This window comes from Accipiter gentilis, chromosome 13 (assembly GCF_929443795.1).
Source record: "Accipiter gentilis chromosome 13, bAccGen1.1, whole genome shotgun sequence".
NCBI classification, from domain to species: Eukaryota; Metazoa; Chordata; class Aves; order Accipitriformes; family Accipitridae; genus Astur; species Astur gentilis.
The window spans coordinates 19,599,799-19,627,389 of NC_064892.1; the positions used below are offsets into that span (position 1 = coordinate 19,599,799).

Here is a 27,591-nt window from a genome sequence, read left to right on the forward strand (position 1 = left end):
GTGGTTATAAAATAAAGAAACATTTTCATGAAAAAGCGTGATCTTAAATGTCATCATATGTGTTTAACATTTATGGCAAGGCTGTAAACCACTTGTGAGGTACCATTATGAAAGGGTTTAAATTTTAAGATAAACGTGTTTGTTACATGTGTAAGAAAAAAAAAGAGAGAAAGGATAAAGGGCTTTTCACAGCATTAGTATGTTTTACCTGTGAACTGTTGAAGAAAGCTAATTCTACAGCAGTGAGTACTTCATTCAAAGAGGTAAATCGTGTAATGGGTGTGATACAGGATAAAATTTGCTATTTGTGCCAATATGAAGAAACTCTGTAAAGCAAAAGGTTGCACAAATATTCTCTTAATGGAGAGATTTGCATGAAATTTGAACTATGAAGGTTGTGACACAGCATAATCTTCAACGATATGTTTTTATTTAAAAAGGCCTTTATGTATCATTCCCATAAGCCACTTTTTAGATAAGTGAAGCTATTTGTAGATCTGACTGTTACACAAGTCAAAGAGATAATGGCATTTAAGACAGTGTAAGTTATGGAAACTAGCTTACGGGGGTGAGTGTATATTTGTTATTTTCCAGAGTTGCCTGCCTCTATTATTATTAAATGTGATCTCATTAAGAAAAGCAAATTTCACATATGCTAAGCTGGGCCAGGATGAATGTGTATTTTAATTTAAGATCTTTGGGGAACATGCAGATAATATTGTTGACTTAGTGTGTGTCGTTAATCTTCCAAGATGGTGGTGCAAGACATGTGCTCTTAGGGTCTGTCTATCCAAAGAGGTTTGCAAGAGAGGTATGTGGTCATTCAAAAGAGTCATCTCACTATGCCATTGCTATTGACTGAATTGATGTTTGAGTCTTAACAATAACATTGTGGAAAGGGAAAAAAAAAAAAAAGGGAAAATAATACTTGGTTGGTTGGCATATGTGAGAGTTAGGAAACTTTATAGGGTGCAAGCAAGTACTAAGTAAACTCTATTACTCTTTGTTTACCCTTGACTACAATTCTAGGTTTGATATCCCATTAGCAAATGACAACTGTTTTTTCAATTGAATGTCATGCTCATTTTCTTTCTTAAATGATTGTTAGTGCTACTGTGCCCTGCTAATCACCTGCAGGGATTGCAGTCTGTATGTACACATAGTATACAGATACACACACATATGTGTATATGTGTTTGTGTATGTAGATATTATAATGATCAGCCTTCTAGATTGTGGTTCTGTCATGATGGGGAGATTGGAGATACTCATGTTTCACCATTTAGTACTTTGTGAAAGAGTCACAGAAGCTAGAGTTGACCCTTTTACATACTATGCATTTCTCTAGCTCGACTGGTACGTAGTCTCACAACCCGGTGGGAGAGAAGATGGCAATCAGTACTTACTAAAGATGATGAAGTCTAGATTGATTCCTCCTTTGCTTTAAGGTGTTTTGGGACCAAAACATTTATTGCCTTGGGAATATCAACCTAGAGACTCCTGTGTGTGGAGAGCGTGCCACACCATATGTTCTATATATACATGTATGTAAGTGTGTGTATATACATATACACACACACATACTAACAAATATGTATATCACATAAAGAGTTACGGTGTGAGAGAGAAACTTTTCCGAGGACTAAATCTCCTATGCCCAGGAGTCCAAGGCATGTGTTGTCATCTTTTTTTTTTCTTAAATCATTGAATAAATGGATGAATTGGAACAGATGACTGCTTTACTGTTCCACTTGCCAGACTACTTTTGTGTATCTGAGCCTCTATACTTGGAAGATATTGCTTAAAAACTGTAAAACTTTTATCTCTTTTAAAAGACAGTATAATGAGAAAGCATTGTTACAAACTTATTATACTTTGCCACTTTATTCAGTTCTATTAGAATATATCTGATATCCAAGTCAAGAAAATTTAGTGAAGGATAATTGTGACAAAATTCTTCTGATTTGCCATTTTATTGCAGTACCTTCTTTGTCAAATGTTGTTAAAGTTTTGGAAAAACTGCATGAACTTACTGTCCAGCTCAAGCTTGTGTGTGCTTTTTCACTGGCAAGCTATAAAGTCGTGAAGACATCACTCTGACCTTCAGCCAAGCATGTCACCAAGCATGTTTCTGGACAGGATAATGTCTAACTTGATTCCTATTCTGTAAAAGGGATAGTCTTCTGCTGATCTTTTTCTTTTCCTAAGAACTTGATCCATTATGGCAGAAAACTACCCAGTTCTGCCAGAAGTACTTCTTAACAGCATAGAAAGCATGTGGTTTGGTCAAGTAGGTGTTTCTTTGGTATCATTAGTACTGGAGTGACACCTGAAACTGCAAAAGCTAATATGAAGTCTCAAGCAAACAGGTAACATCTTGGGGAAAACATAAGCATTGATGAAAATGTCCCTCTTAGTTTGACCCATGACACTTTGATCAGTGTTTACAACATCTAACATTCAGAGATCATCAGCCAGAACAAAATGAGGAGAAAAAACCTTTAAATTAGTTTATTTGATGATTTTGGATTACTTTTCATTTCTAAGCCCTTAACTTGCACGTGGCATAACATTTGCAGAGCTTTTTCTGCATATAAGCAAGACAGAGTGATAGAAAAGTAAATTTTTATTGGTATGGGAACAGAAACTGAGGTACTCAGTTTTTGAAACTAAGGCTTTCAGAAAAGCAGAAAATATGAAGAGTCAAAATACAATTGTGAATTGGCACCTGCTTTAACTCTTGCCTAACTTGACTTTGGGCATGGAAAGAAAATTTGTTTGTAATTATTATGATTAATTTGTATTTCATTATTGTCTTAATGCTCAGTCAGTGTGAGCTTGTTGCGCTATGAGCTCTACGGACAGAGCCAAAAGATAGTTCTGTGTGCATGTTACATATGGAGGTGTTCCAGGCACAGAGCATGCCAATCAAACATCATATGGATGTATATACTGGCCAGCTGTAGTATACCCCAGAAGAGTGTGCTGCAAGTCTATGGTGCCATTTTGACCATCTTGGAAGTCATATTCCTGTATAAAATTCTCTTATATGAAATTCTGCTGTATGTGTCCCATGCTGCTGAAGATGTGAATATCATGAAAGGAAGGATGAATTGAATTAAAGGTGTCTCAACCAGAATTCATCATGAGAATACTTTTACAAGCATTAGAATAACATGATGAATTTGATCTTTTATTTTGGGCTTTCTTTATTTTGGCTAATGTGAGATGGTTTTGAGAACTACACTTAGATATTTTCAGACGCAGTGCAACAGTAATTTAAATTAATTTCAAAGTCTAATATCTCTGATATCTTTACTTGATAATGTACTATGGAGATGGGAAGTAGAGGGACTAGAGCATGTGTAAGTTTTCCAGTCACAGAGTAAATACAGAGCAGATCCATAGTTAGGCATGTTAAAGTACATATTAAAATAAACTTCTCAGTAATTGATTTATGCCTTTATATAAAATAGTTCCTTTGATATCTTCCTATGTAATTCTAAAGATTCACACAAATGGAATTACCAGAATTACAAAGAAATATAAATAATAATTTAAAAATCTTATCAGAAGTAGATACATTTGTCAGCTCTGTTATCTAAAAACATACTACTTGTACTACTTAACAGAAATGACTGATTGACTTTCCAGTGTTTCCCTAGGATAACAGATTAGTAGCAGACTGTTATTTCTGATAGGGCAAACTTTACATAAGATAGTTATGGGACAGCTTTGAGCACTGGCTGTATTTCAGGCCTGCAGATAACATACCTACAAACACTGACTAAGGGTTATGGCAATAGAATTTAGGATATCACCAGATTTGATCCTCTGTAGCTTGATAGCAATGCACTGAGTGACTTTTAAGTTATTGAAAGGATAACAAATAAAAGTGTGGTTGGATTGGTATAATATTTCCACTTGGACCTATAGTACTGTCTATTTTTTTTCCTATTTTTTTAGGACTTGGGATTCTTGGATTGGTATTATGTATTCTCCAAATTACTGTAGTACTACTGCTTAGGAGGGAAAACTGTACTGCTATTCATATGGTTACAGATGCTGCTCTGCAAAGTAAATGGGAGGTTGAATTTGAGTGATTGTTTCTGTTACTTGCCTCGCACAAGGAAAATAAAATATAAATTTATTTTACGATATTCCATAGTAGAATATAAAGGCCAGGCAAGCCTACATCTAGTCTTACAGGGTTGGAACTTTGCAGCACACCTGGGATCTTGATTTCACAAACAGATTTGGGGGGACTGGGTACGCAGATCAGGGTTTTTTCCTGGAATATGCCATAATTCATTTTTTCCCTGTGAGTTCATGTTTTGCTGGGTTTTGGAAATAAAGTACAACTAGAGTACACACTAGAATTTAATAATTAAAGGGTATCTACAAGGGTAATCACCACTCTTGTATCTCTTGGTCCACATAGGGTTTAAGTGATGAGTGTTGTGCTGGGTGTTGCACAAACCCATTGCTATACTGATAGCTGGTTTCTGTCCCAAACAATTTGAAGTCTGAACAACAGAGATGAAACTAATGATGTGCATACCCTTTAACTTCTAGTTTAGGACTTGCTTACTGATATCAGATGGAAGTTCATTCTGTCACAGAGTAGACTTATTTCACCAGTGTTACTTGTACAGTGCTACCCAACATAAATATCTCACTTGGACCCTAGATATTGTCTGCTCAAAGAAACCTGTAAGTTTTAGTGCTCAGTAGTGATCTAGTAGATTCATTCATAGATTTGTATTTATACATATATACAAATACAAACCACCTTATCTACAGGTTTAAATTCTTGATTTTAACGGATACTGCGTTGTTACCATCAATCTGCGTGCATCGGCTGTGCAGTTATAGCTGTACAGACTGATGGAGTCTTCTCAGTATTTCATATCACTACTGTTACTCTCAAATGTACAATAAAAGTCACTTTTAAGCTTTTATTTAGGTGGTTCCAGCAATTCTTTGGAAGTGTACGGTTAATGAGTGTGGGTTTTCAGAATTAAAAATAAGGTGAATAAAGGGCAGTGAACATTAACCACAGTCTCTGGCAGAAGCTAGAATAAAATTTTTCATTTTGAGTATAAATAGTTTTCTAAAGGGCAAAGGGTTTAAGATATAGGCAGCTTCATTAAAAAGGTGACAGTTCACTTGTTTCAGCATTTCATGCGAAGAATTGTGGCCAATTAAGTGATGAATGCGTTCAGATATTGCAGTGGATACACTCATATGATAGAACTCCATTATCAATTGTTATGAATAAGAGTAGCATATTAACTAACAAACTGCCAGGAGAACCAGAATATTTGCACAACATACTTACCTTGAATAGTACAATTTTCTTTCCTTTCTTATTTGAGCTTAAATTATCACTGAAATGTTTATGTATCTTAAATTTAATACAGGTGGTAATGAACACCAGCGCTGTGACCCCTTGAGCAATGGTGGGCTTGTTTATTATGTAGGTGTTTTTTCTTGTTGTGTTTCTGTTCTTTTTTTAAAATGGATCTCAAAATGGCAGCTGCTGACCAGTATGTCCTACAGGAAAACAAATCAGGTGTTATTCTTCTAAACACGTTAAAAATTTCTTAAATGAAGATATTCACTTCTGTTATGGATGTATGGTTATATATGTGTTCAGAAGAGGAGTGTGCTACTATATGGCCTAATTCTGCTTTGAGTCTAATTGGTTATTTGTACATGCAATTATCTGATTTATGTTCACAAATTTGTAATTACATGTGCAAGTTCTAAGCAGAGATGAATGCAGATGGTTAGAAAACAAGCCTTGAAGCAGGACTGTTCATTCCAACTAAAGTTCATACATTTAAATCATTGTTTCAGGCCATCTGCAGACTCTAACAGACATAACCACATCAGTTACACTTGCTTCACATTAGGAATCATCTCAGCAACTTGAAGTAGGAACTTTTTTAAAAAAATGAAAGCTTAAAATTCTTTTAGTGTCATTTATGGATCAAACCTGCCTTTCTGGCCTATTAGCTCCATGCTTGACATTTTTATAATATACATAGTAGATGTTATTTTGAAGGGATGTTTTTTAGAATTAAAAGCCTTAGAAAAGATGAAAACAGTTGAGGAAAAAATAGGCTTTGCATCTGTTACAGTTTGGGGTTTCATGTGGGTGAATAACACTGTTAGAAGGAATTATTTAGCTTGCATATTTAAATTATGGGTGCGGTTTATGCTGGAAGGTTGAGTGAAATGGGAAAGGCGTCTGTTATAACTTGAAAGCGCATTCATGGGAAGAATGCACTTTAGAGCACTGCTTTTTTTACAGGTTGGGTTGTTTGGGTTTTTTTTTTTCCTTTTTTGTAGTTGCAAGAATTATTCTGAAAAGACAGCAGTGTAAATAGAGGAAATAAATATGATTTTGCAAGATTTTCTTGTGGCTATTGCCAGTATTCCTAAGTAACTTTCTTCAGGATCTCCAGTGCTGTGATTTCTCTACTTCTATTGGATATTCTGAGTACTCTTTCTGAAGCAACGTTTATATCAAGTACAAATATATCAATATGGTTTGAATTTATACATGAGTTCTGTAAAATAATTGCATTTCATTGTTCATTCAGACTTATTTTCTACTCTACCTTGTATGGCTTTCATCATCAGAGGCTTGTGTTTCACAGTTATTACATAGTCACAAGAGCCAACATACTTAAACGTTTTAAGAACTTTCAGGCAGATCTAGTGTTTCAGCTAATTAGATGAAGCAGTGAACTTTTTGGCTTAATTTACTTCTGACATCATAATTCTGCCACCCAACATAATTAGATTAATTTCTTATCTGTTTTTCACTTTCCAATAGATGGCTGACTTACAGATCTCAATTTCATTAAGAGAACAGTCACATTTCAGTAATATTTTAAACTTATGTACAATCACAGCAGTATTCAAATCTGGTACTGTAATTTACTCCAGTAATACTCAGATTTCTAACTGGTTTTATTTCCTTTCTTGCCTTTTGGTTCATTTATATATTCAAGTAGTATGGTCAATCAAGTAGAATCTTCTTAGATTTCTTTAATTGTGTTTGTAGTGGGACTTCGAGCATCAAGTAAGAGCTGACAGGTGTTGCTGTAATATATATTCTGTATATTCTTGCACTCATATACCTTGTATCTTGTAATCTTGTACTCTTGTGTCAAGAATATTCCTGATCTTGCTGAAAAGCAGAGTGATTTGGGCTGAGGAAAATGGAAGTGGCTTAATGGTTGCATAACTGGTCTGTTAGGGGAAAAATAATTTAACAAGGTCTTCTCTAAGCCCCCAAAAGCTCAGTATCCTAGTGGTTGTGTAAATGGTGTTAGAATGGGATATGGAGTGTGATATATTTTCTTCCTTTTAGCTTAAGTATTTGAACTACTGATAACTGGTGCTGGGTTTCTGACCAATTATCCATTTTTGGCCATTTTTGTTTAAAAATAGCAGTAAAGTGTTCTGTTACTGAAATGTAATATTTTATCAGTATGCTTCCTTCACTGCTCACTCCTATAACACAATCTAATTCTTTTGAAGATCATTCCTATACTTCTTTGTGAAGATTTTTAAACACATCTTTGTATTTATTTTTATCAGCGTTGTTTGCTGTCTCAGTAACTTCTTCTAATATATCATGAGTTCAGCCCGAATTATCGCGTGAGAACATTTTCTGTTTAACTGTGAGAAGAAAAATAAATTTAAGGTAATTGCACTGAGAGTTTCATTGTTTTATACGACTGCTGCAAGTAAAAAGGACATGGTGTGATTTCTAATGTTTGTTTTACTAACTGTCAAGATAGATATATGCCCAGTCTTGGAATTGCATTCTTCTGCTTTGTTCTTGAGTGGGAGTAGAAGGGGAAAACTTAAAATAGTAAAGTATAAGGTTTAGATCGATGTATGTTGTCATTTTTTTGCCTTTAAAATGCTAGTTCAGTGCATTAGAAATATTTATGAAGGTTACCTTGGCAAGCAAGTGTTTTCCAACCAAAGGAATTAAATTACACAAAAGGTTTAGTCAGTCTTCCTAGACCTTATTTTTCAGAATTGACACACCCTTGGCTCAAGTCTTATTAGTGTGAAGGCTGCATGTATGATGCTGAGGGCAGCATGGAAGCTATCCCAAAACCCAGAAGTACCACATATATACTATGGAGGAAGAGTTGGTTACAGATTGTCACAGGCCATCCCTGTCTTTGCATTAACTCAGCAAATAGCCTTAGGCTGTGACATCCTCAGCCCTTTTGCAGTGGCCAGTGTATGACAGCACATAATAACCACTTCCAGTGGCTGAGGGGGCGTAGAACAACTGAGAAATAAAGCCTAGATTTTCAATATGTACCTAAATGAGATGCATAAATGCTGATGTAGCTAAAATTGATATTGATATTCAAAGCTGTTCTAAGCAGTTCTAAGAACATAAAAAATACATTAAATAAATACACCAAATGCTTGTTACAGATTTGCTGCCTATCACCTCCGGAGTGTAACTCTCCCTGCCACCCCCCAGTATTACTGATTATAAAACTGCCTGGCCAATGGCAGCTTCACTGCATCATGTTTGCTCAGTTTCAAATGAGGACAATATTTCTGTGCACTAAACTTGCTCACAGACAAGGTTAAAAATAAGACTGTAAATGTAGAAAACTAGCCCTGAGAATAATTAGTTTTGGCTAGAAAGGCAGTTTGCCTTCTTACAGCTGGCCAGAGTTGCTGTTTTCTTTAGGGATACTTTATGTACTGTATAAAAATAATTTTAAAGAGTGAAATTTTGCTCATCTAGAGTTAATTTTGCACAATTATCCCTCAAAGTCAGGACACAAAAAATATAAAACACAGCATTATCTCAACTTTGTTGCACACTCTTTTCATTTTATAGTGTGTATTTTGCCATCCAATCAGTCATCTGTAAAATGCTAGTAACCTACTCTGAGAGGTATATACTGCTCCTGAAAAGTTTCAGGTGTTTTGGAACCAATACCTTCCTTGGTGCTCAGAACTTTTAACAGAAATCAGTGGGAGGTCTATGTGTTTAAGGCTTTCAAGGATGAGACCCTTAAGTTTTAAAGCCATGGCTGTCTTCTGGTAGGTAGTGAAAAGAGCTGAATGAAAAGTCCACTTACTTTTAAAGCCTGCAGATAAACCGGTACCTATTCTCCCTTTGTCTCTTTCCATGTGATTGTGCAGGACCAGATCTGCTGATTATGTCTGCTTTTAATTGTTTTGCACTATCAAAGTGATTTCTAGGAGCAAGCTCATACTTTGATAATACAATTGGAGGTATATAAAACTTAAAAAGTATAATCAAAGCACATTTTAGCTGATAATAACCACTGATTCTTCCATTTTTTATTCTTTAATTCAGCCATCTGTTGTTGTCTAGATTTGGTTAACAGGAAGGATGTAAGACTAATATATGATCGAAAGACCAAAAAAGAACTACTTCAGAGAACTTGCTGTATTTTAGGACAATATACTCTCAGTTTCTTCTCATGTTTTGTACTTTTCATGCCAGTCACAGTACAGAAGACATATACACCCTTTCCTTCAAAGATGAAATTGCTAGAGCCATAGTATTCCTTGAAGTATTTGTGAAAGTTGAAGGGATGAAATACAAATCTGACCAAAACTTTATGGATTTATTTTCAGTAGTTCTAGAAAGTGTTCTGAATATCTTAATAGCTGATTGCAATGAAGAAAATATTTCCCTCCCTTTGTGTGGTGGGTTTTTTCGGTAGTGGGGGAGGGTCCGCAGGTCTGGCTGCTGCTGGAAGCTGCTGGCTGCTGCTGGAAGCTGCTGGAAGCTTCCCCGGCTGGGAGCCGGAGCCGCCTCTGAGAGAAGATTCCAGAGGGGAATCCTGCCGGGAGTCGGGGGATCGGGATGGGAGAGGAACCCCTGTGCAGATCCCGAGGGCAGGGAGGAAGGAGGGGATGCCCCTGCAGCCCGTGGGGAGACCAGGCGGCAGGCTGTGTGTCCCCAGCCCGCGGAGGGGAGCGGGGGAGCAGATGCCCACCTGCAGCCTGGGGAGAGAGGAGCCCACACCGGAGCAGGGGGTGGAGGCCCCACAAGATGGCCGCCGCTCCCTGGGGGCAGGCTGGGACTGAGGGACTGCGGCCTGTGGGAGGGACCCCCACCGCGGCAGTTTGTGAGGAACTGCAGCCCACGGGAAAGAGTCACACTGGACAAGGTCGTGGAGGACTGTTTCCCATGGGAGGGACCCCACCGTGGAGCAGGGGAGGAGTGTGGAGTCCTCCTCCCCCTGAGGAGGAAGGAGCAGCAGAGACAAGGTGTGGGGGGAGCTGACCCCAACCCCCATTCCCCGTCCCCCTGCGCCGCCGGGGGGGGGGAGGAGGGAGAGAAAACCGGGAGTGGGGCTGAGCTGGGAAGGAGGGAGGGCTGGGGAGAAGGTTGTTCTAGGGTTTGGGTTTACTTCCCAATATCCTTGTTTTGATTCGATTTGTAGTAAATTAAATTGATTTTGTTTTTCCCCAAGTTGAGCCTGTCTTTTGCCTGTGACCATAATTGGTGAGTGATCCCTCCCTGTCCTTATCTCGACCCACGAGCCTTTCTTTATCTTTTTCTCCTCCTTATCCCACCAGGGCCAGGGGGGAGGAGTGAGTGAGTGGCTTTGTGGTGCTTTGTTACCAGATGGGCTTAAACCACGACAACCAGTCTGCACCTTTAGTTCCCTGTCACATAGTGGTATACTGTAATTGTAAATCGTGATAATTGTCTACAAACATAAAGCTCACTTATCTGTGGGAGTGTCTTCTAAGCCCTGAAAAAAGTCTGCAAATTTTGATACAAAGCTTACACAAGCCTATATAAGGCAGATGAGCTTTGAGGGAGCTAAATGCATTTAGGTGCTTCACTTCAAAAACTAAGTTAGTAGTATGTGGTCCTGTAGGAAGCTTTCATTTTCTTCTTCAACATAAAGATATCTCACACATGAAATCTTCAGTTTTAGAGAGGAAAAAAATCTAACTTGCATATTTATGTTTCTAAAAGCAGGAAGAGTGACAATGTTTCTATTACTTTTTAACGGGTAAACAAGGAACTGGTAAATTCCCTTTGACTTCTCCCCAGGTATTTTAAATAGTTAATCATTGTGGCTTCCTCAAATCTTTTTTGAAATTGTCTAATTTCTGCTCCCTCTAATTTAATCTTCAAAGAATGAAATGGTAGAGAGGAAGACCAGCTATGAATTCCAGATGTACATCTGTTTCTTCTAGGATCTTCTTGCGGAGTCCCAAAAGACTCCTTCATTTCTCTGTACTATGACTGTCACAAGACTTATGTTGGCTTTTTGTGTTTTGACACTAAAGCCTGTTTATCCTAGCTCTAAAAAATCCAAACTGTAGTCATTTTCAAAATCACAATGGGTCAGCTTTGCGTAGGTTACCCATTGAGAGGATTAGCATTGCCGTAAGAAGTCAAATGTGTCTTCAGAAGAACCAGTGTTTTTCTTGCAATGATTTTATTCAATAAAAGTCAAAATCTTACAATATCTTATATATGTTTGTAAAAGCTTATATATAAAATCTGCATTTGAGTAAAAGGAGTATTACCAACAGTTTTTAAATGATGATTTTTGTATCTCAGTGACATCAACTAGAAGAATAATTTACATTGCTCTGGTGTTTTTCTTTTGCATAACAAATCAACTCATACCTATTTATATTTTATTTTCATACTGAAGACAAATCTACTTATTTTGATACAAAATAGGCATGTGAGTACTTTGAAGCAGGCTTCTTATCTTGGAATGAAAGTGAACTTGTCCTAATATAAAAACAAGTAGGTCTTTATGCATGTTTAGGAAAAATACCAACAAAATGATTCATTAAGCTATCTTTATCATTCTGTTCATGATAGTTAAACTCATTTGCTATGCTTTTAATGTTTTTTTTTAAGAGTTTATCATATAGCTATAAAAATGATAATGAACTACAAAGCAACATGCAAGTTTTCAAATAGAATCAAAGCTATTATTTTTTTAAAGTAATTTTTACATACCATTTTTTCCACAACTTTGGTAATAATTCATACTTGCAATTCTTATAATTTGAAAATAGGTCTTATAAAATGGTAGTATTTCAAGTTAGGAATTTTGTTACTGAAACAAGTACATAATATAAATAACAAAACATCATTGTCACTTAATCAGTTATTGGGGACAATCAGTGTGTGCTTATTTTAACCAGTAAGAGATTTGCTCATTTTAATTCTGTATTGCATAGTCTGCTGTGACACTAGATTTTACAGACCTTAAGAAATAATTCTTACATGTGCTTTTCTGCCTTGTCATAAGGAACAAACATTTCTTAAATAGATAAAGGCCTTTTCATAGTAAACTGGAGTTTGTGCTTTGTTACTTAAAAATAATATCAGGATAAAAGAGGTTTACTTCTTAGAAATTCCATTTAAACATTGTTAGTTGTATTGGAATTGGAAGTTTAGGACTTCATGAAAACACTTATTTGGTAAAGTTTGGGATAAATCATGGGGTAGAGTTGGGTTACTGGGCTCATTTATGGCTTTGAGTGTGGCAGCCCTTTTGTACAGAGTAGTGCAATCAAATTGCTTGTAGAAGGTGACCAAAGGAAATTTTGCTTTGGGTATCTCAATATCACTCACCTGTAATATGGTGCTGACCTTCATTTACAGATTTGGTCCATGGGCGTCTTCTCTCAGGCTTTGAAGAGGGATGGTTTAATTCCTCAAAATCAAAGACGAAAGCATTCAGGCTTCACCGTGGCTATAACTGGTAGTAAGCATCGAAGAGAGTCTTTGCAGGTGTGAACTTGTTGGTTTTTAAAGACTTGGAAGTCATTGGTAGGTTGTGCATTATGCCATAGCGCCCCGCTTGTGTGTTTTATGCTGTTGCCAGACCCTTCTGTACTCATACCACAGCAGTGATTTGAGAACAGTGCATCATCATAGGTATTTAAATTAAGCCATTAAAATTTTGTTATATAGTGACATTTTTTGGGTGGATGAATATATTAGAAACACTTCATTTAAATCAGATCATTTTTGTCTATAATGTTTTTATCAATTTTATGTATATTCATGGTATGTTTATTTTTATTGTAAATCACAAAGGAAATTTCAAAGAAAAACAGAAGACACTTAATTTTGTTCTGTGAGCTGGAATAAGACAATACTCTTTTTCTGCAACTGTTTTTCTTGTAGTTGTGAACATACGAAAATTTTGTTTGTATTAAAGAAAATAAAAAATCCCAAACCAATCAAAGAAATTATCAAGCTTATAATTTTAATAATGACCTCATCTTAGGACATTAAATTGGGAATTAATGATCAGTTAAGGTTAATGACTCAATGCCTTGAGTCATTAAACTCCAAGAAAATGCCCTGTACTTTGATTGTTTTTGGTTTATTAAAGATAGGTTGTAGAAGTTGGGGGGGGGGGGGGGGAAGGGTATTTCCAAACAAAAGGGGAATGAATATGAACAGAAACCATAAGTATTTTATTATCTGCTTCCTTCTGCAGTCCCAACACAGCTAAAAATGCCATAAACCTTCATTCGAGTTTTGTTAGCATGAGGACCGAGGGAGCAAAACCTTTCATAGCCATTTTCCTTTTCTTTCTTGTTTTGAAACAAATGAAGAACCTCAGATGTTTGGTAAAGCATAGGTTAACACTGCAGTGTTAGAGCTGCACATCACCTTTTTCTGTGAAGTTATTCCACAATGTCCCCTAAATAAGCAGTTAAAGGATATTGCAATAGTACTATGCTATGGTCAGTACATAAGAATACAGGCCTTTGGATATGCATTGTATGTAGCAGGTACATATTTGCATGTAAGTGGGTAATAAGTATTTTCATTGTAATCTGTACCTAATTTGTATGCTACTTACACGGTCCAGGAGATGGAAAGTTGTGTATGTGAGCATTTAACAGACAAGGAGTGCTTAAACCTGAAGCCCTTTATTTTTCCATACTGGACAGATGTAAGCTGCTATGATGGCAGTTGCTCAACAATATCTTACAAATAATTCTGAGTCTTTTCTGACATAAAGTAGTATATTTAAAGTAAGGTGTCTTAGTGAGATTTTCACTTTAAATAGAATAAGGGTTAAATGATAACTTGACTTATCTTTTAAATGACAAAAAATAAAGAAATTGCAAGACCTTTTCACACATTAGATATGTATTGTCATTTATCATCTAGATATCAGGCTAGCAGTGCGAAGTAATAAAACATATCATCGAAAAATGTGCTATAGGTCTGAATCACTCTTTCATTCCACCTCCCAGCTAACTGTAGTATTAAATCAAACAAGCAGAACATTTCCTTAGGCAGCCATTGCCTTTTAATTTCCTGAAGAACCTTAAAATATCATTCATTACAAGTACTACACATATTTGGTTTTTAAAAGTCTCATAAATCAATAGCAGGCTGACTGTAATAATTATTACAAGTTAGTGCATAATTTTCGTGCTGAAGGCTGCATGCAGAACTTTAGCATATGCAAACGAGGCAATTCAAACTGTGTATAGATATTAATATGAAGAAGCAGGTAACGAGGTGCAGGCTATGAATTATGCATCAAGAGCGGCTGATCTTCAATGAGGAAAATGAATTCAGCATGTAATCTAATTAGTGATGGAAGTCTATTACATCTAACTGCAAAAGCAACCGTCCTTGAAACAAATTTATTTACAGTCCATGTTACCACTTGAAACAACTTTGAAATGATGTGTAAGACAACAGCTTAATTGTAAAAATTTTTTTGTTTGTTTGTTTCAGTTCTAGACCTGGAAGGCCTCCTAAGAGGACTCAAAGTGTCACCTCCCCAGAGAATTCTCATATCATGCCACATTCTGTCCCAGGCCTAATGTCTCCTGGAATCATCCCGCCAACAGGTAGGATTGCTAGAAACACCTTCACACAGGCAATCTTTTGAATTCATGGCTTATATCCACTTGTTAATAAATTAACATTCTAGGAAACCAGCACCCAAATATCACAAAGGAGTTCCTGTAATGTAACATTATGGCCATATAAATGTATTGTATGTAATGGAAATTGTGGCAGCTCAGTACTTTAAAATACAAATAACTGAGCAAATAATAATCCTTTATAATTCCCCCCCCCCCCCCGTCATTTTTCTTTATAAACATAAAACTTTCAAGGCATGAATTACCTATCATTAGACAATAATCTCCCTATTCATTTTTAATAGATCAGATATCTTCTGATTTTTTGCTGCTTTGCTTGATTAGATAATGTCATCATGAATATAGTTGCCTGAAGAAACCAAGTTAGTTAAAATAACTCTATGCTGCACACACGTCTGTCTTAATTTTTCATCCTGAAATTCTATTTTTGATATGTCTCCTGAGGCCTTATACTAATGTAAAGTCCTGTAACAGTCTGTTTCTCAAACTACTATTTTCTTTTGAAAGTTACTATAACATCTCCTAGCAGTGACTTGCTCTTAGTCATAGTTAAATTAAGAAAGCCTGTGTTGCAGGAAGGAGATGAACAGAGCCACCTCAAGATGGAGGCACCCAACAGTCGAGCTGTTGATGGTGGTGCCACATTCTCTCTCCTTATGTTACAGAAGAGTTTTATTCTCCCACTCGGTTCAGCAAAGCTTACCTGAGCTTCCACTTCTTCCCCAGTTGTTCCCCACTTGTTTGCACAGCTCAGTCTCTAGCACTGATTTTCTCTAAGGCAAAAGAAAGATAATAAACTAGACAGATCCAAATAGAGAGGAATATTACTGGGTCTTGGAGATTGGATGGATGGGTGGATGTTTGAGTATGTGCCCATGATCACATCTCTGTTTAAGTATGAGCATGATCCTTGGCATGGTTTTGGTCATAGATGACTAACATTCTCCAAAAAGAATGCAAAGTTCAGAAAATATCACATGCCAGAAACTGTTGGCAGTTTGGATGCAAATGTCTTGTCTGGAGGAGGGAGGAAAGTGGAGAGAGTTTAGCTCTGTGGACAAAAGTGGGGCCATGCCTCTTGGCCTTAGAGCTCAAGAGCTGCTTTACATAGTGAGATAGACACATAGCCAGAAATATTTCATTAGAAATGTATAGTTTTTCAAAAGGCTAAAGATCAAGAGAATTGACAAAATTAAGAGAAGTCAGACAACTGAGGTTGGTAAAAGAGACTTGGAAAGTAAGCAGAGGGAAGGAGGGATGAGACTGAGAGCGTAGGCAAGCATGGGAGGGTGTCAGGCAAGTAGGACTCACAGTGGTAGTCTGGGTAGGTGTGACCAGCAAAAAAAATGAATCGTGATTAAAATACCTTACACAATAGGATTTGCAGGATAAAATCTGGTAAAGGAAGTACAGTTGGTGCGGAGTGAATGCAATGTGAGAATAATAAATAGGTTCTATAGGAAAGAACAAAAGTTTTTATAGGGCAGAAGCGTTCATGTTTATGAGGGAAAGATCAAAAATTGCAGAAGAAAAGGGAAATTATTTGGGGGAAGTAAGGCAGGAAAATATCAAAGAAAAATAATGCATGTGAAAAGGGGAAAGGAGATGACATGAAAGAAGTCAGAGACAAATAAGCAGGCCAAAAAGAGGGAGACAGGAAAAAAAGCTTGTCAACAGTATCCTTTGGGAGTTTGTGTTACAGTTCATGTATAAGAGCAGATCGCCTCCTGATACAGTATCTTCTTGGGGGGGGTGTGTGTGTGTGTGCTTTTTTTTTATTCTAAGAAAGCAGCTTAAAACCACAACTAATGCCTAAAGTATCCAATTCCTCTCTAGTCCTTTAAAGCTGGTCATAACAAGTTAATGATAAAAATATATGGTACTAAAAACACAGATCCAGTTTCTTAGGATATCAGCCCACAAAAACAGATGTAGATCTTTTTAAAATGATGATTAAAAAAAAGAAGAATATAATTCAAAATTAAAGAAAATAGGCATGTGTAAGATTATAATTCATTGAATCCTTTTAGGATGGTAATGCTTTGTGAGTCTCTTGCAAAAGAGGAAAGGTTTAAATGAAATCGCTATTAAGTTTGAACTGGTTTTGCATTACATGGTTTACCACAACAGAAGGGGTGAGCATGATTTTTTCCCATTGTGGTGGTGTTGAGTCTCAAACAGCACAAAACCTGCAAATACTCACACTGTTAGAAGCAAACTCTAGGGTATAACTTTCCATGGAGTATGGCTCAGCAAAGGTAAAGGAGCATCATGACAGCAGCACTACATGACAGTTATTCGAGCATTTTACGGACAAGCAAGTATAAAAATAGGCTTAAAATCTGATATTATGAATGCAAATCAATGAACATTTGTGCATCTGCATTGTGAATAAGTACCAAAACTACTGTAAGAACCCTATCGAGAAAGAATTGCTATAACTGCAATAGGTGACGTGGATGCTGTTATTATTACCACATTAGTTGATACTAGAAAATTCTTGCCACTTGTGAACATTTGCCTCCATGTTTTCACTGTATACTCATAGAACCACAGAATAGTTGAAGTTAGTAGGCACCACTGGAGATCATCCAGTCCAACCTCCCCTGGTCAAAGCTGGATCACACAGAGCAGGTTGTTCAGGACTATGTCCAGTTGGGGTTTGAGTATCTTCAAGGATGGAGATTCCATGATGTCTCTTTGCAACCTGTTCCAGTGTTTGACTACTCTCAAAATAATTTTTTTTCCCTTACTTTTCAATGGATTTTCCTGTATTTCAGTTGTGTCTGTTGGGCAACACTGAGAAGAGTCTGGCTCCATCTTCTTTACTCTGCCCCCATCAGGTATTCATGCAAAGTGATAAGATCCCCCCCGAGCCTTTTCCAGGTTGAACAGTCCCAGCTCTCTCAGCTTTTCTTCGTATGTCAGGTGCTCCAGTCCCTTAATCATCTTTGTGGCCCTAAGATGACTTTTTGTTTGAGAAGTTTATGAAGTTTGGATTTCCTGTTAGGATCCAGCTCTAAGCAGAAAAAAATTAAAGCACCAGATTGTTAAGTGCTTCTCCCCACCTTTCTCTCTCTCTTTTTTTGTAACAAATTCTTCCTTTTAAGCTTTCTGATTGATTTAATAATCTGAGTATAATAATGTAAGTTTCCTTCCTGCCTACAAAAGAGTATAAGTGATCACACAAACAATTATGTGCTATTTAATGCTCTTTAAGTAACAGAGATCTGCAGTTATTACTTATATCCAAGATATACAACTCTATGATTTAACGCATGATTTCTACTTGAAAATTTTCCTTTTTCTGAAATCTGCTGCATAATACACAAATACACATTTAAAGGTGGAAATCCTCGTTTCTAAAGGGGCTGTTTCTGCATGCATTGTTTATGTGTGCAAATAATATTGGTAGAAAACTGTATGCAGAGACTTCTCATGAAAATTCAGGATTGTATATTTTTGCAGGTGTATTGGTTTTGTTTGGCAAGGTTTTGGTAGCGGGGGGGGGGGTTACAGGGGTGGCTTCTGTAAGAAACTGCTGGAAGCTTCCCCTGTGTTCAAGAGAGAGCGAGCCCATATTAGCCGGCTCTGAGACGGACCCGCCGCCGGCCAAGGCCGAGCCAATCAGTGATAGTGGTAACGCCTCTGTGATAACATTTTTAAGAAGGAAAAAGTTGGGACGGAGAGAAACTGCCGCCGGAGTGAGGAGTGAGAACATGTAAGAGAAACAAGCCTGCGGACACCAAGGTCAGTGAAGAAGGAGGGGGAGGAGATGCTCCAGGCGCCGGAGCGAAGATTCCCCTGCAGCCCGTGGTGAAGACCCTGGTGAGGCAGGCTGTCCCCCTGCAGTCCAGGGAGGTCCACGGTGGAGCAGATCTCCACCTGTAGCCCGTGGAGGACCCCACGCCGGAGCAGGTGGGTTCCCGAAGGAGGCTGTGACCCCGTGGGAACCCCGCGCTGGAGCAGGTTCCTGGCAGGACCTGCGGATCTGTGGAGAGAGGAGCCCACGGAGCAGGCTTTCTGGCAGGACTTGTGACCCCGTGGGGGACCCGCGCTGGAGCAGTGTGCTCCTGAAGGACTGCACACCGTGGAATGGACCCATGCTGGAGCAGTTCGTGAAGAACTGCAGCCCGTGGGAATGGCCCACGTTGGAGGAGTTCGTGGAGGACTGTCTCCCGTGGGTGGGACCCCACGCTGGAGCAGGGGAAGAGTGTGATCAGCCCTCGTCCTGAGGAGGTGAAGCGGCAGAAAATAACGTGTGATGACCATAAACCCCATCCCTGTCCCCCTGTGCCGCTGGGGGGGCTTGGTGGTGAAATCCGGGAGGGTAGTTGTGCCCGGGAAGAAGGGAGGGGTGGTGGGAAGGTGTTCTGAGATTTCGTTTTACTTCTCATTACCTTGCTCTGGTTGATTTGTAATAAATTGAGTATGTTTTGCAAATTGAATCTGTTTTGCCCGTGACGGTAATAGTGAATGATCTCTCCTGTCCTTATCTCGACCCGCGAGCCTTTTGTTATATTTTCTCTCCCCTATCCAGCTGAGGATGGGGGAGTGATAGAACGGCTTTGGTGGGCACCTGGTGTTCAGCCAGGGTCAACCCATCACAGTCTTTTTGGTGGAGGATGCGGGTAATGTGAGGAATTTGAGATAAGGATAGTAACTGAGAGAGGTAACGGGCAAAACATGGACTGAACGCAGCTAGAGAGTTAAGAGCTGCTTGATGAGTGGGGAATCTTTATTGTTGTAATTGTGGTGAAGGGATGAGGGGTGGATTGTGTGTGTAAATTGTCCACTTTTGTCAGTTTTGTGATGATATTATTTTGATTTTGGTGTGGGGAATTATTTTTGTGATGTGAGTGAAGACTTTGTGTGATGAATGTGGATTTTAATGATAGTTCTTAAAAATGTGATGCACAGAGGCGAGGGGTGGAATGTATTGGTTTTGTTTGGCAAGGTTTTGGTAGCGGGGGGGGGGGTTACAGGGGTGGCTTCTGTAAGAAACTGCTGGAAGCTTCCCCTGTGTTCAAGAGAGAGCGAGCCCATATTAGCCGGCTCTGAGACGGACCCGCCGCCGGCCAAGGCCGAGCCAATCAGTGATAGTGGTAACGCCTCTGTGATAACATTTTTAAGAAGGAAAAAGTTGGGACGGAGAGAAACTGCCGCCGGAGTGAGGAGTGAGAACATGTAAGAGAAACAAGCCTGCGGACACCAAGGTCAGTGAAGAAGGAGGGGGAGGAGATGCTCCAGGCGCCGGAGCGAAGATTCCCCTGCAGCCCGTGGTGAAGACCCTGGTGAGGCAGGCTGTCCCCCTGCAGTCCAGGGAGGTCCACGGTGGAGCAGATCTCCACCTGTAGCCCGTGGAGGACCCCACGCCGGAGCAGGTGGGTTCCCGAAGGAGGCTGTGACCCCGTGGGAACCCCGCGCTGGAGCAGGTTCCTGGCAGGACCTGCGGATCTGTGGAGAGAGGAGCCCACGGAGCAGGCTTTCTGGCAGGACTTGTGACCCCGTGGGGGACCCGCGCTGGAGCAGTGTGCTCCTGAAGGACTGCACACCGTGGAATGGACCCATGCTGGAGCAGTTCGTGAAGAACTGCAGCCCGTGGGAATGGCCCACGTTGGAGGAGTTCGTGGAGGACTGTCTCCCGTGGGTGGGACCCCACGCTGGAGCAGGGGAAGAGTGTGATCAGCCCTCGTCCTGAGGAGGTGAAGCGGCAGAAAATAACGTGTGATGACCATAAACCCCATCCCTGTCCCCCTGTGCCGCTGGGGGGGCTTGGTGGTGAAATCCGGGAGGGTAGTTGTGCCCGGGAAGAAGGGAGGGGTGGTGGGAAGGTGTTCTGAGATTTCGTTTTACTTCTCATTACCTTGCTCTGGTTGATTTGTAATAAATTGAGTATGTTTTGCAAATTGAATCTGTTTTGCCCGTGACGGTAATAGTGAATGATCTCTCCTGTCCTTATCTCGACCCGCGAGCCTTTTGTTATATTTTCTCTCCCCTATCCAGCTGAGGATGGGGGAGTGATAGAACGGCTTTGGTGGGCACCTGGTGTTCAGCCAGGGTCAACCCATCACAGCAGGCCAAGTTAAGGAACCCTTTAAAATGTATTCTATTACTGGTCCAATCTGAAAACCCATGCAGAGAATGTTGCATTATCACTTAGAATGGATTCGCTTTAGGGAAGTGTTTAGGGACTAAGCTGAGATTTAGGGACTATACTGAGAAGGAAAATGAAAGGGAAAAAAGGAATAATATTCCAGGGTTTTTTTAGGGAGCATAAATTGAAGTGACTATCACCTCTTAGGTGATACTGTGTCCATTTTATCACAAGATTCATAAATATTATCCACAATTGCTGATCTATCTACTGTCTTTCATTAGGGTCAATTTACAGAATGTTCCCAACTTCAGAAAAGACTGGTCAGCTGACTAAAGACAGTCTTACGTTTATCAAAGTAAATGTAGGACTTCTGAAGGTGTGACAAAATGAGAAATGTGTAGTAACAGGAAATGAAGAGTTCTTGAATTGTCCAGAGAATTAAGATCTGCCTATGTTACAAATGATGTAGCCAGAAAAAAGAAGAGTTTGGTGTAGGTTCAGACAGGTGTACTGACTTTTCAGGCTTATCTGGATAATACCTTGAAGCCCTTCCAAAACTAGATGGCTCATCATAGTTAATTTTGATCTGCATATCTCTGTGTGCTGCAGATCTTTTCTTGGCTAATGTGCTTAGGCGGCTTCAAAAGTTGTCTAAAGTTGAAACGGTAGATCATTGTAATTAATCAGAAAAGCAGCGCAGTAATTCCAGAGGAGAGAGTATGATATACATTGTGTTCTGTATTTTTATGTCTGTAGTTGCTATATAACATATAAAATTATATTTCTGTTATTTTTCATACAAACTTTGAAAAGCAATTATCTTCACTTTTCAAAGTAATGTTTTTGGTAATTATTCTTAAGGCTTTTAGGTTTTGAAACTGTTTTGTAAAGCTCCTGACTTAATTCTTCTGCATCTTGGCCTACTGAGTCTGTAATCTACAGGTGATGAAATGAGTAACTACAAAACTCTTGTGCTTATTTCAGGAACTGCATCTTTCCCTCAAAGATAAAATGTGAATATAAAGTGCTTTTGGAAATCACTATTATTGGGCATGATAAGAATACTACATCATATATCTATATCTATATATCTCTCTTTATATATCTATCTGTCAATTAAAAAAAAAACACCTTACATGTTTAATTTATTATGTTAATTCTACATTAAATTAATCTCAGTACTTATTGTTGCTATTATTATTTTGAACAGATTTGCTCTATGATAGGTACTTCTGTCCACTTATTCCACATCTGATACCAGGCTCTTCTTTTCCACTGTAGAGATACTAAGCTTCCTCTGAAATGTTTCATGTGTATAATTAAAAACAATTTTGCTGTATTAAACTCCTATTCTGTTTTTTTCTCAAGTGATAATCTGAAGATGTAATTTCTAATCTCATCCTTATTTTCTCTCTTACTATGTGACTGAATCGATAAAAGTATATTCCAACTTCCATGCTTTACAAAACTCTCTGAGCCATGAAACATTTTTATGGGGGGTTAGATTAAGGAGAGAGTTGAAAGGTTTTGTATAGATTATTTCAGCTTAGAGGACAAATGGAGTTCACAGATGCAGCTGTTGATAAAGTGTGGCAACGTTTCTGCTAAAGTAGAAGATGGAATTATTTGGTGTTTAAAGAAAGATTAATCACATAATTAAATAATTTCATTTTCTCTGACTCACAGTTATTGATGTTGTATTAGGCAGAACTGAAAGAACGGTTAAAATACAATTATCATTGTTATTATATCCACATTATATTGGATATTGCCAAGAAACAAAATCAGTAGTTGGAAAAGTTTTCTCCTGGTAGACTCAATCCTGCAAGGTCTTAAGAATGTATTTAACTTCTCATAGTGAATAGAGTTGATTTATACAAGTACTCCACGGTCTAGAAATTAAAAGTTTGAGTTACATACTTAGTAATTTTGAGAAGCAAACCTATTATTCAGTTAGTTATTTTAGGTAGTGTGTACGTTTTGTGATCCTCTGTTGGTTAAAAAAATACACATTAATAAAATTGAGTGGTTATAGCTTACTTCTTTGCAAATGCACTCCATGTTAACACAGTGTTTTGATTATTGGTGTTTAATCTTTTTTAATGCTAGCATTGCTTTGATTCGCGTTACAGAATGCTATGCTGTTTATCTGTTGGGGCTGAACTAACTTACTGTAAAAATAAACAACAAAATCCTTTCAGAGTGATAAACTGTAACCTAATTCAAGAAACTGAATCAGATCACACAAACATTTTTGCACTTCATTAGGGAAGTAGTCATTAAAATTAATGTGAAAGCTTCAATTGTGTTCACTAGTTGATGTATCAATGGGAAGATATACTGACTCAACTCTGTAAATATATTATTTCATAGCTTCTAAAATCATAATTAAGGTGTAATTCAGGCCACCTGTCCTCTTCTGAAAACACTTTCATAATTTTGCAATTTTATCGTCCTGTTGAATCGCTGACTATCTTCTACTTTATCGTAAGAGGCTTTATCACTGAAAACCAGTTCTGGAAGCTCGCTAGTTTAAGTTCCGATGAGTCTCTTACATTCACTAGTCAATAATTAAGTTGATTTTCCATGCAGCCACAAATTCTATAAAAAACCCCAAATCAAATAATTGTTTCAGAACCTATTAGGGTAAGAATACAAGACACAGTGGGAACTTGAGTACTTAGCTGTATAATCTCAGCATATGCAAATTTATTCTTTTCTGACTTTTGATATTTTGCTCCTCAACCTTCATTTTAAATGTTGTGTTAAAATGAAATTTACTATAGTACTTGAGCAGAAAATACCACCATATAAGAATTTATTTTGGGGTGCCAGTAATCAAAGGGTCAGACTCCTGTGAACATTCAGTCACTTCAGTAGCTCTTTATAGGAAAATAGGGTGTGACTAGATGGTTTATTATAGGCAAATGTATAGAAGATGCAGGCAGATTATAAACTGTCTCTGAATCTAAATCTCAGTTTAAAATGAAATTTACTATAGTACTTGAGCAGAAAATACTGCCATATAAGAATTTATTTTGGGGTGCCACTAATCAAAGGATCAGACTCCTGTGAACATTCAGTCGCTTCAGTAGCTCTTTATAGGAAAATAGGGTGTGACTACATGGTTTATTATAAGCAAATGTATGGAAGATGCAGGCAGATTATAAACTGTCTCTGAATCGAAATCTCCATTTTACCACATTGGTTTCCTTTCTATCCATTTCTGATCATGAGAAGGCTTTGAGTATCTTTGCTTACAATAAGCCACGGAGACATAGCTTTTTCAGTTATAAAATCTTTTTAAAACCAAGAATTACTTGCAGAAATAGAACTTTTTTTATTAAGAAGTTTTAATCAATAAGAAATTGTACATTTTGCAGTATTATACCGTACAACAGTACATATATACAAAGCCTACAGGCTACTGTTGGAAGTCTGTGTAAGGCAGAGAGCCAAACCTCATGCAGGTTCACCTCTGTTGAGAAGAGTCCCTGGATTGAACTGTTTCCAGAAATGCTCCCAGCTTTTTTGATATAAAGGGAACAAGTTGGTTCACTTCAAAAGAGACTCTGAGATTAAATATTTAAGCAGTGAGGATAGTCAGGTACCTTAACATGCTCGAGGTACTCAAGAAGGAACTGAGGAGTGAAGTTATTTTACAGTGTAGTTAAAAGCTAGTGAATCCTGTCTTCTACTTGCATCTTGTGACTACTCATTTAGTATTAGGTTGTGATGTGCACAGATTTATTACCTTTCAGTGGAAAACCTGAGATAAGAATTTTTTGTTTCTTCCTGGTTCACAGAATAATTTTGCCTTCTGAAGGCTTAAAGTGTAATGGCATTGATTTGTGAATTTCCCCATAAGAATGATATTTATGTACCAGTTATGTACGATCCCAGTTGAAGGACCATATTCTGTGAAGATGAACTATTAGAAGATATTCGTAAAGCTTCTAATGATGTGTGATAGTTTTCATATATGTGTATCTTTGTTAAGTCAGGTAGATTTAACATAATGAGAAAAAAAAAAAAAAGTGTCTCTGACTTTATAAATGACCCTGATGCAAATTCCAGTTTCTTATTTCAAATCATAAAAGTATATTAAATATCAAGGGGAAAAAGACCCCCACTTTTCAAAATAAGGTATTTTATCATCAAGGTTTCCTATAAAACAAATAACATGCAAACGAAAACAAAATAAAAAAAGTCGCTGAACTCTTGATGCAAAAGAAAGCAATTAAAGTCTTACTCTTAAAGGCAAGTATATGGTGAAGTTATCAGTGACTGAATTTGGACCTGGGAATGGAAGTGTTTACTAGTGATTACAGTAGCTTTCTGAATGCCAACATACTTTTAATTGTATTTGAAATGAAAAAGTTACTGAAAAGATACATATTGTAGAGTACACTGATTTTTTCATAAAATTAAATTATTGAAAATGTAAGCTTACGAATTGTGGGAAACATTGAGATAGTCTTGTAGCTGAGATTTCAGGCAGAGTCTTTCAATAGAAAAACATCAAGATAATCATGCTCCTATGTTTGCAGTTTTTCTTATAATAAATCTGATATTTTTCCAACCACTCTTGCTTTTTAGTAGGAACATTTAGCCAAAATAATTCAATACCCAATCATTTCATTTCTAATTGGTTCAAAACTAACCTTTTACAGAGCAAACAGTACATTGCCATTTTAAACATCAAATATGGAGTATTATTTTATTGAACACTGTCAGTAGAAATGAACTTGAGCTGCTGAGTTTGGAATAATATCTCAGTCTTACAAACACATTGGTCTCCTATCTGAATGATGTTAATTGCAATAGAGTAAGATGGTACTTGTTAGAGTAAGCATAGCAAGATCTGGTACAAAGCTCAGTTTCATCCCATTGCTAAGTATGGTTCTGCATCATCATGATAACATGAAGTTCTTGAATGCTATCAAGGTGCCTATCTCCTTTCCTGTAGAATTAGACTACTTATGTCCTTGCATGACATGATCAATGACGGGTGAATAATTTTTTTCTCTTCATTTTATGTTTGATCTGCTACCAGTGCTACATACCGCATTCAATAAAAAATGACTTCAAATTTATATATTCCAAAGTTATGGTCCATGATTTCATTATCATATATTTGGTGATTTTCTAAAGTACAGGAAGAAACTGAAGTGTAATGTATTTAACTTGGTTTGGGGGTTTTGGGAGGAGGGGGGCCGGTATCAAATGTCATTTTTTAGTTTGATTATCTCCTGGTTAAGAACAATGTGTGCTGTGGAGTTTTCCAGATCTCATGCAAGGACTTAAATATGAAGGGAGTATCTGGAAAAGATGTCAGGTAGCCCAGGTATTTTTGTTATATGAGAATATATGAGATAAATGATATAATGGAATTTACTCAAGTAAATGATATCTTCAAGAAAAGTATGCAAGCAAGCATTATTATATCTGGGCAGCTTTAGAAGACTACAACTCAAGAAAAAATAGAATGAGCTAAGTACTATATTAATTGATTTTATTAATATTTGTTTTAAGTCATCTGTGTTTGATAACAGCTTGGAAGGGTCAAGCATCTAATGATCACATCATATCTAACCTTTCAGGTAACAAGCTTATTGAACAGAAAATGAACTTAGTTTTCCAAGGAGAACCAGTCAGTATGAGTCGTCCTTATGACTTACAGCTCTACTAACATTGCCTGCATGAATTTTATAAGACTTGATAGCATACTATCAAAATTATAATGAATCCACTATCAGTTGTTCACAGTGCACTGTATTGTTGTTATTACTAATGTTGTCCTATGCAATATATTAGAGCTATCATAAAGTCTTAAATGGGAGAAGGTTTTTGAAGAGGAATGTTGTTCTGGTTCTGGTTCAAGTCCTGGGTTCAGGATTCCAAGGCCAGATTATTGTTCAAACGATTCCAATTCATCTGCAAGTTGCTTAACTTTTTTCTTCTTGTCTGGAAATCAGAGATCATTTATGTCAGAACTGTATTGTGTTGTGAAGTGAAGCATGTGGAAAGATGCGCTGGTGAACTGTATTGCAAATATAAAATGGTCTGTCAGTTTTTGCTCATGGAGCTGCCTCCAAGAGCTTGTGGCTTATGAAAACTCGAGCTGTTGGTCTCGCTTTCCATGCACTCAAACTGCTAAGTTTCAAAACCTCTTTTTACTTTCTTCAGGTGAGAAGACTTCTTTTATTCCTTCAAGATACAGAAATAGGCAGCTATGTTGGTTGGTTACCGTGTGCCTGAGGCAGCAATTGGAAAGGCAAACAGGGTGGGATAGAAGGAGATAGGAAGGGGGATTAAAAAATTGTGTGTGTGTGTGATGGAGAGAAAGAGAGAGAAAGGGAAGGAGGAGAGAGAGTTCTTCTTTATGAGTTGGTATAACCAACTTATTTAATGTAACACAATTTCATTTGTTTGCTATTGTCTATTAATTTGTGACTGTTGAGAGGTTACAAAGCTATGTTGTTACAGTATTTGTATCATCGCTTTCAGGAGTTGTCCTCTTTCAACAGTGGACATACAGG

General features: G+C 37.7%; 1 protein-coding gene across 3 annotated transcripts in view; it reads left to right on the forward strand.

Annotated features, from left to right (window-relative positions):
* The window catches only part of DACH1 (dachshund family transcription factor 1), a 366,571-nt gene that overhangs the window by 138,081 nt on the left and 200,899 nt on the right, over nucleotides 1-27,591 (forward strand). For all 3 annotated transcript variants that reach the window (XM_049815997.1, XM_049815999.1, XM_049815998.1), the window contains exon 2: nucleotides 14,798-14,913. In XM_049815997.1, the coding sequence (XP_049671954.1) occupies nucleotides 14,798-14,913 (116 nt within the window). The remainder of the gene's footprint in view (nucleotides 1-14,797; nucleotides 14,914-27,591) is intronic.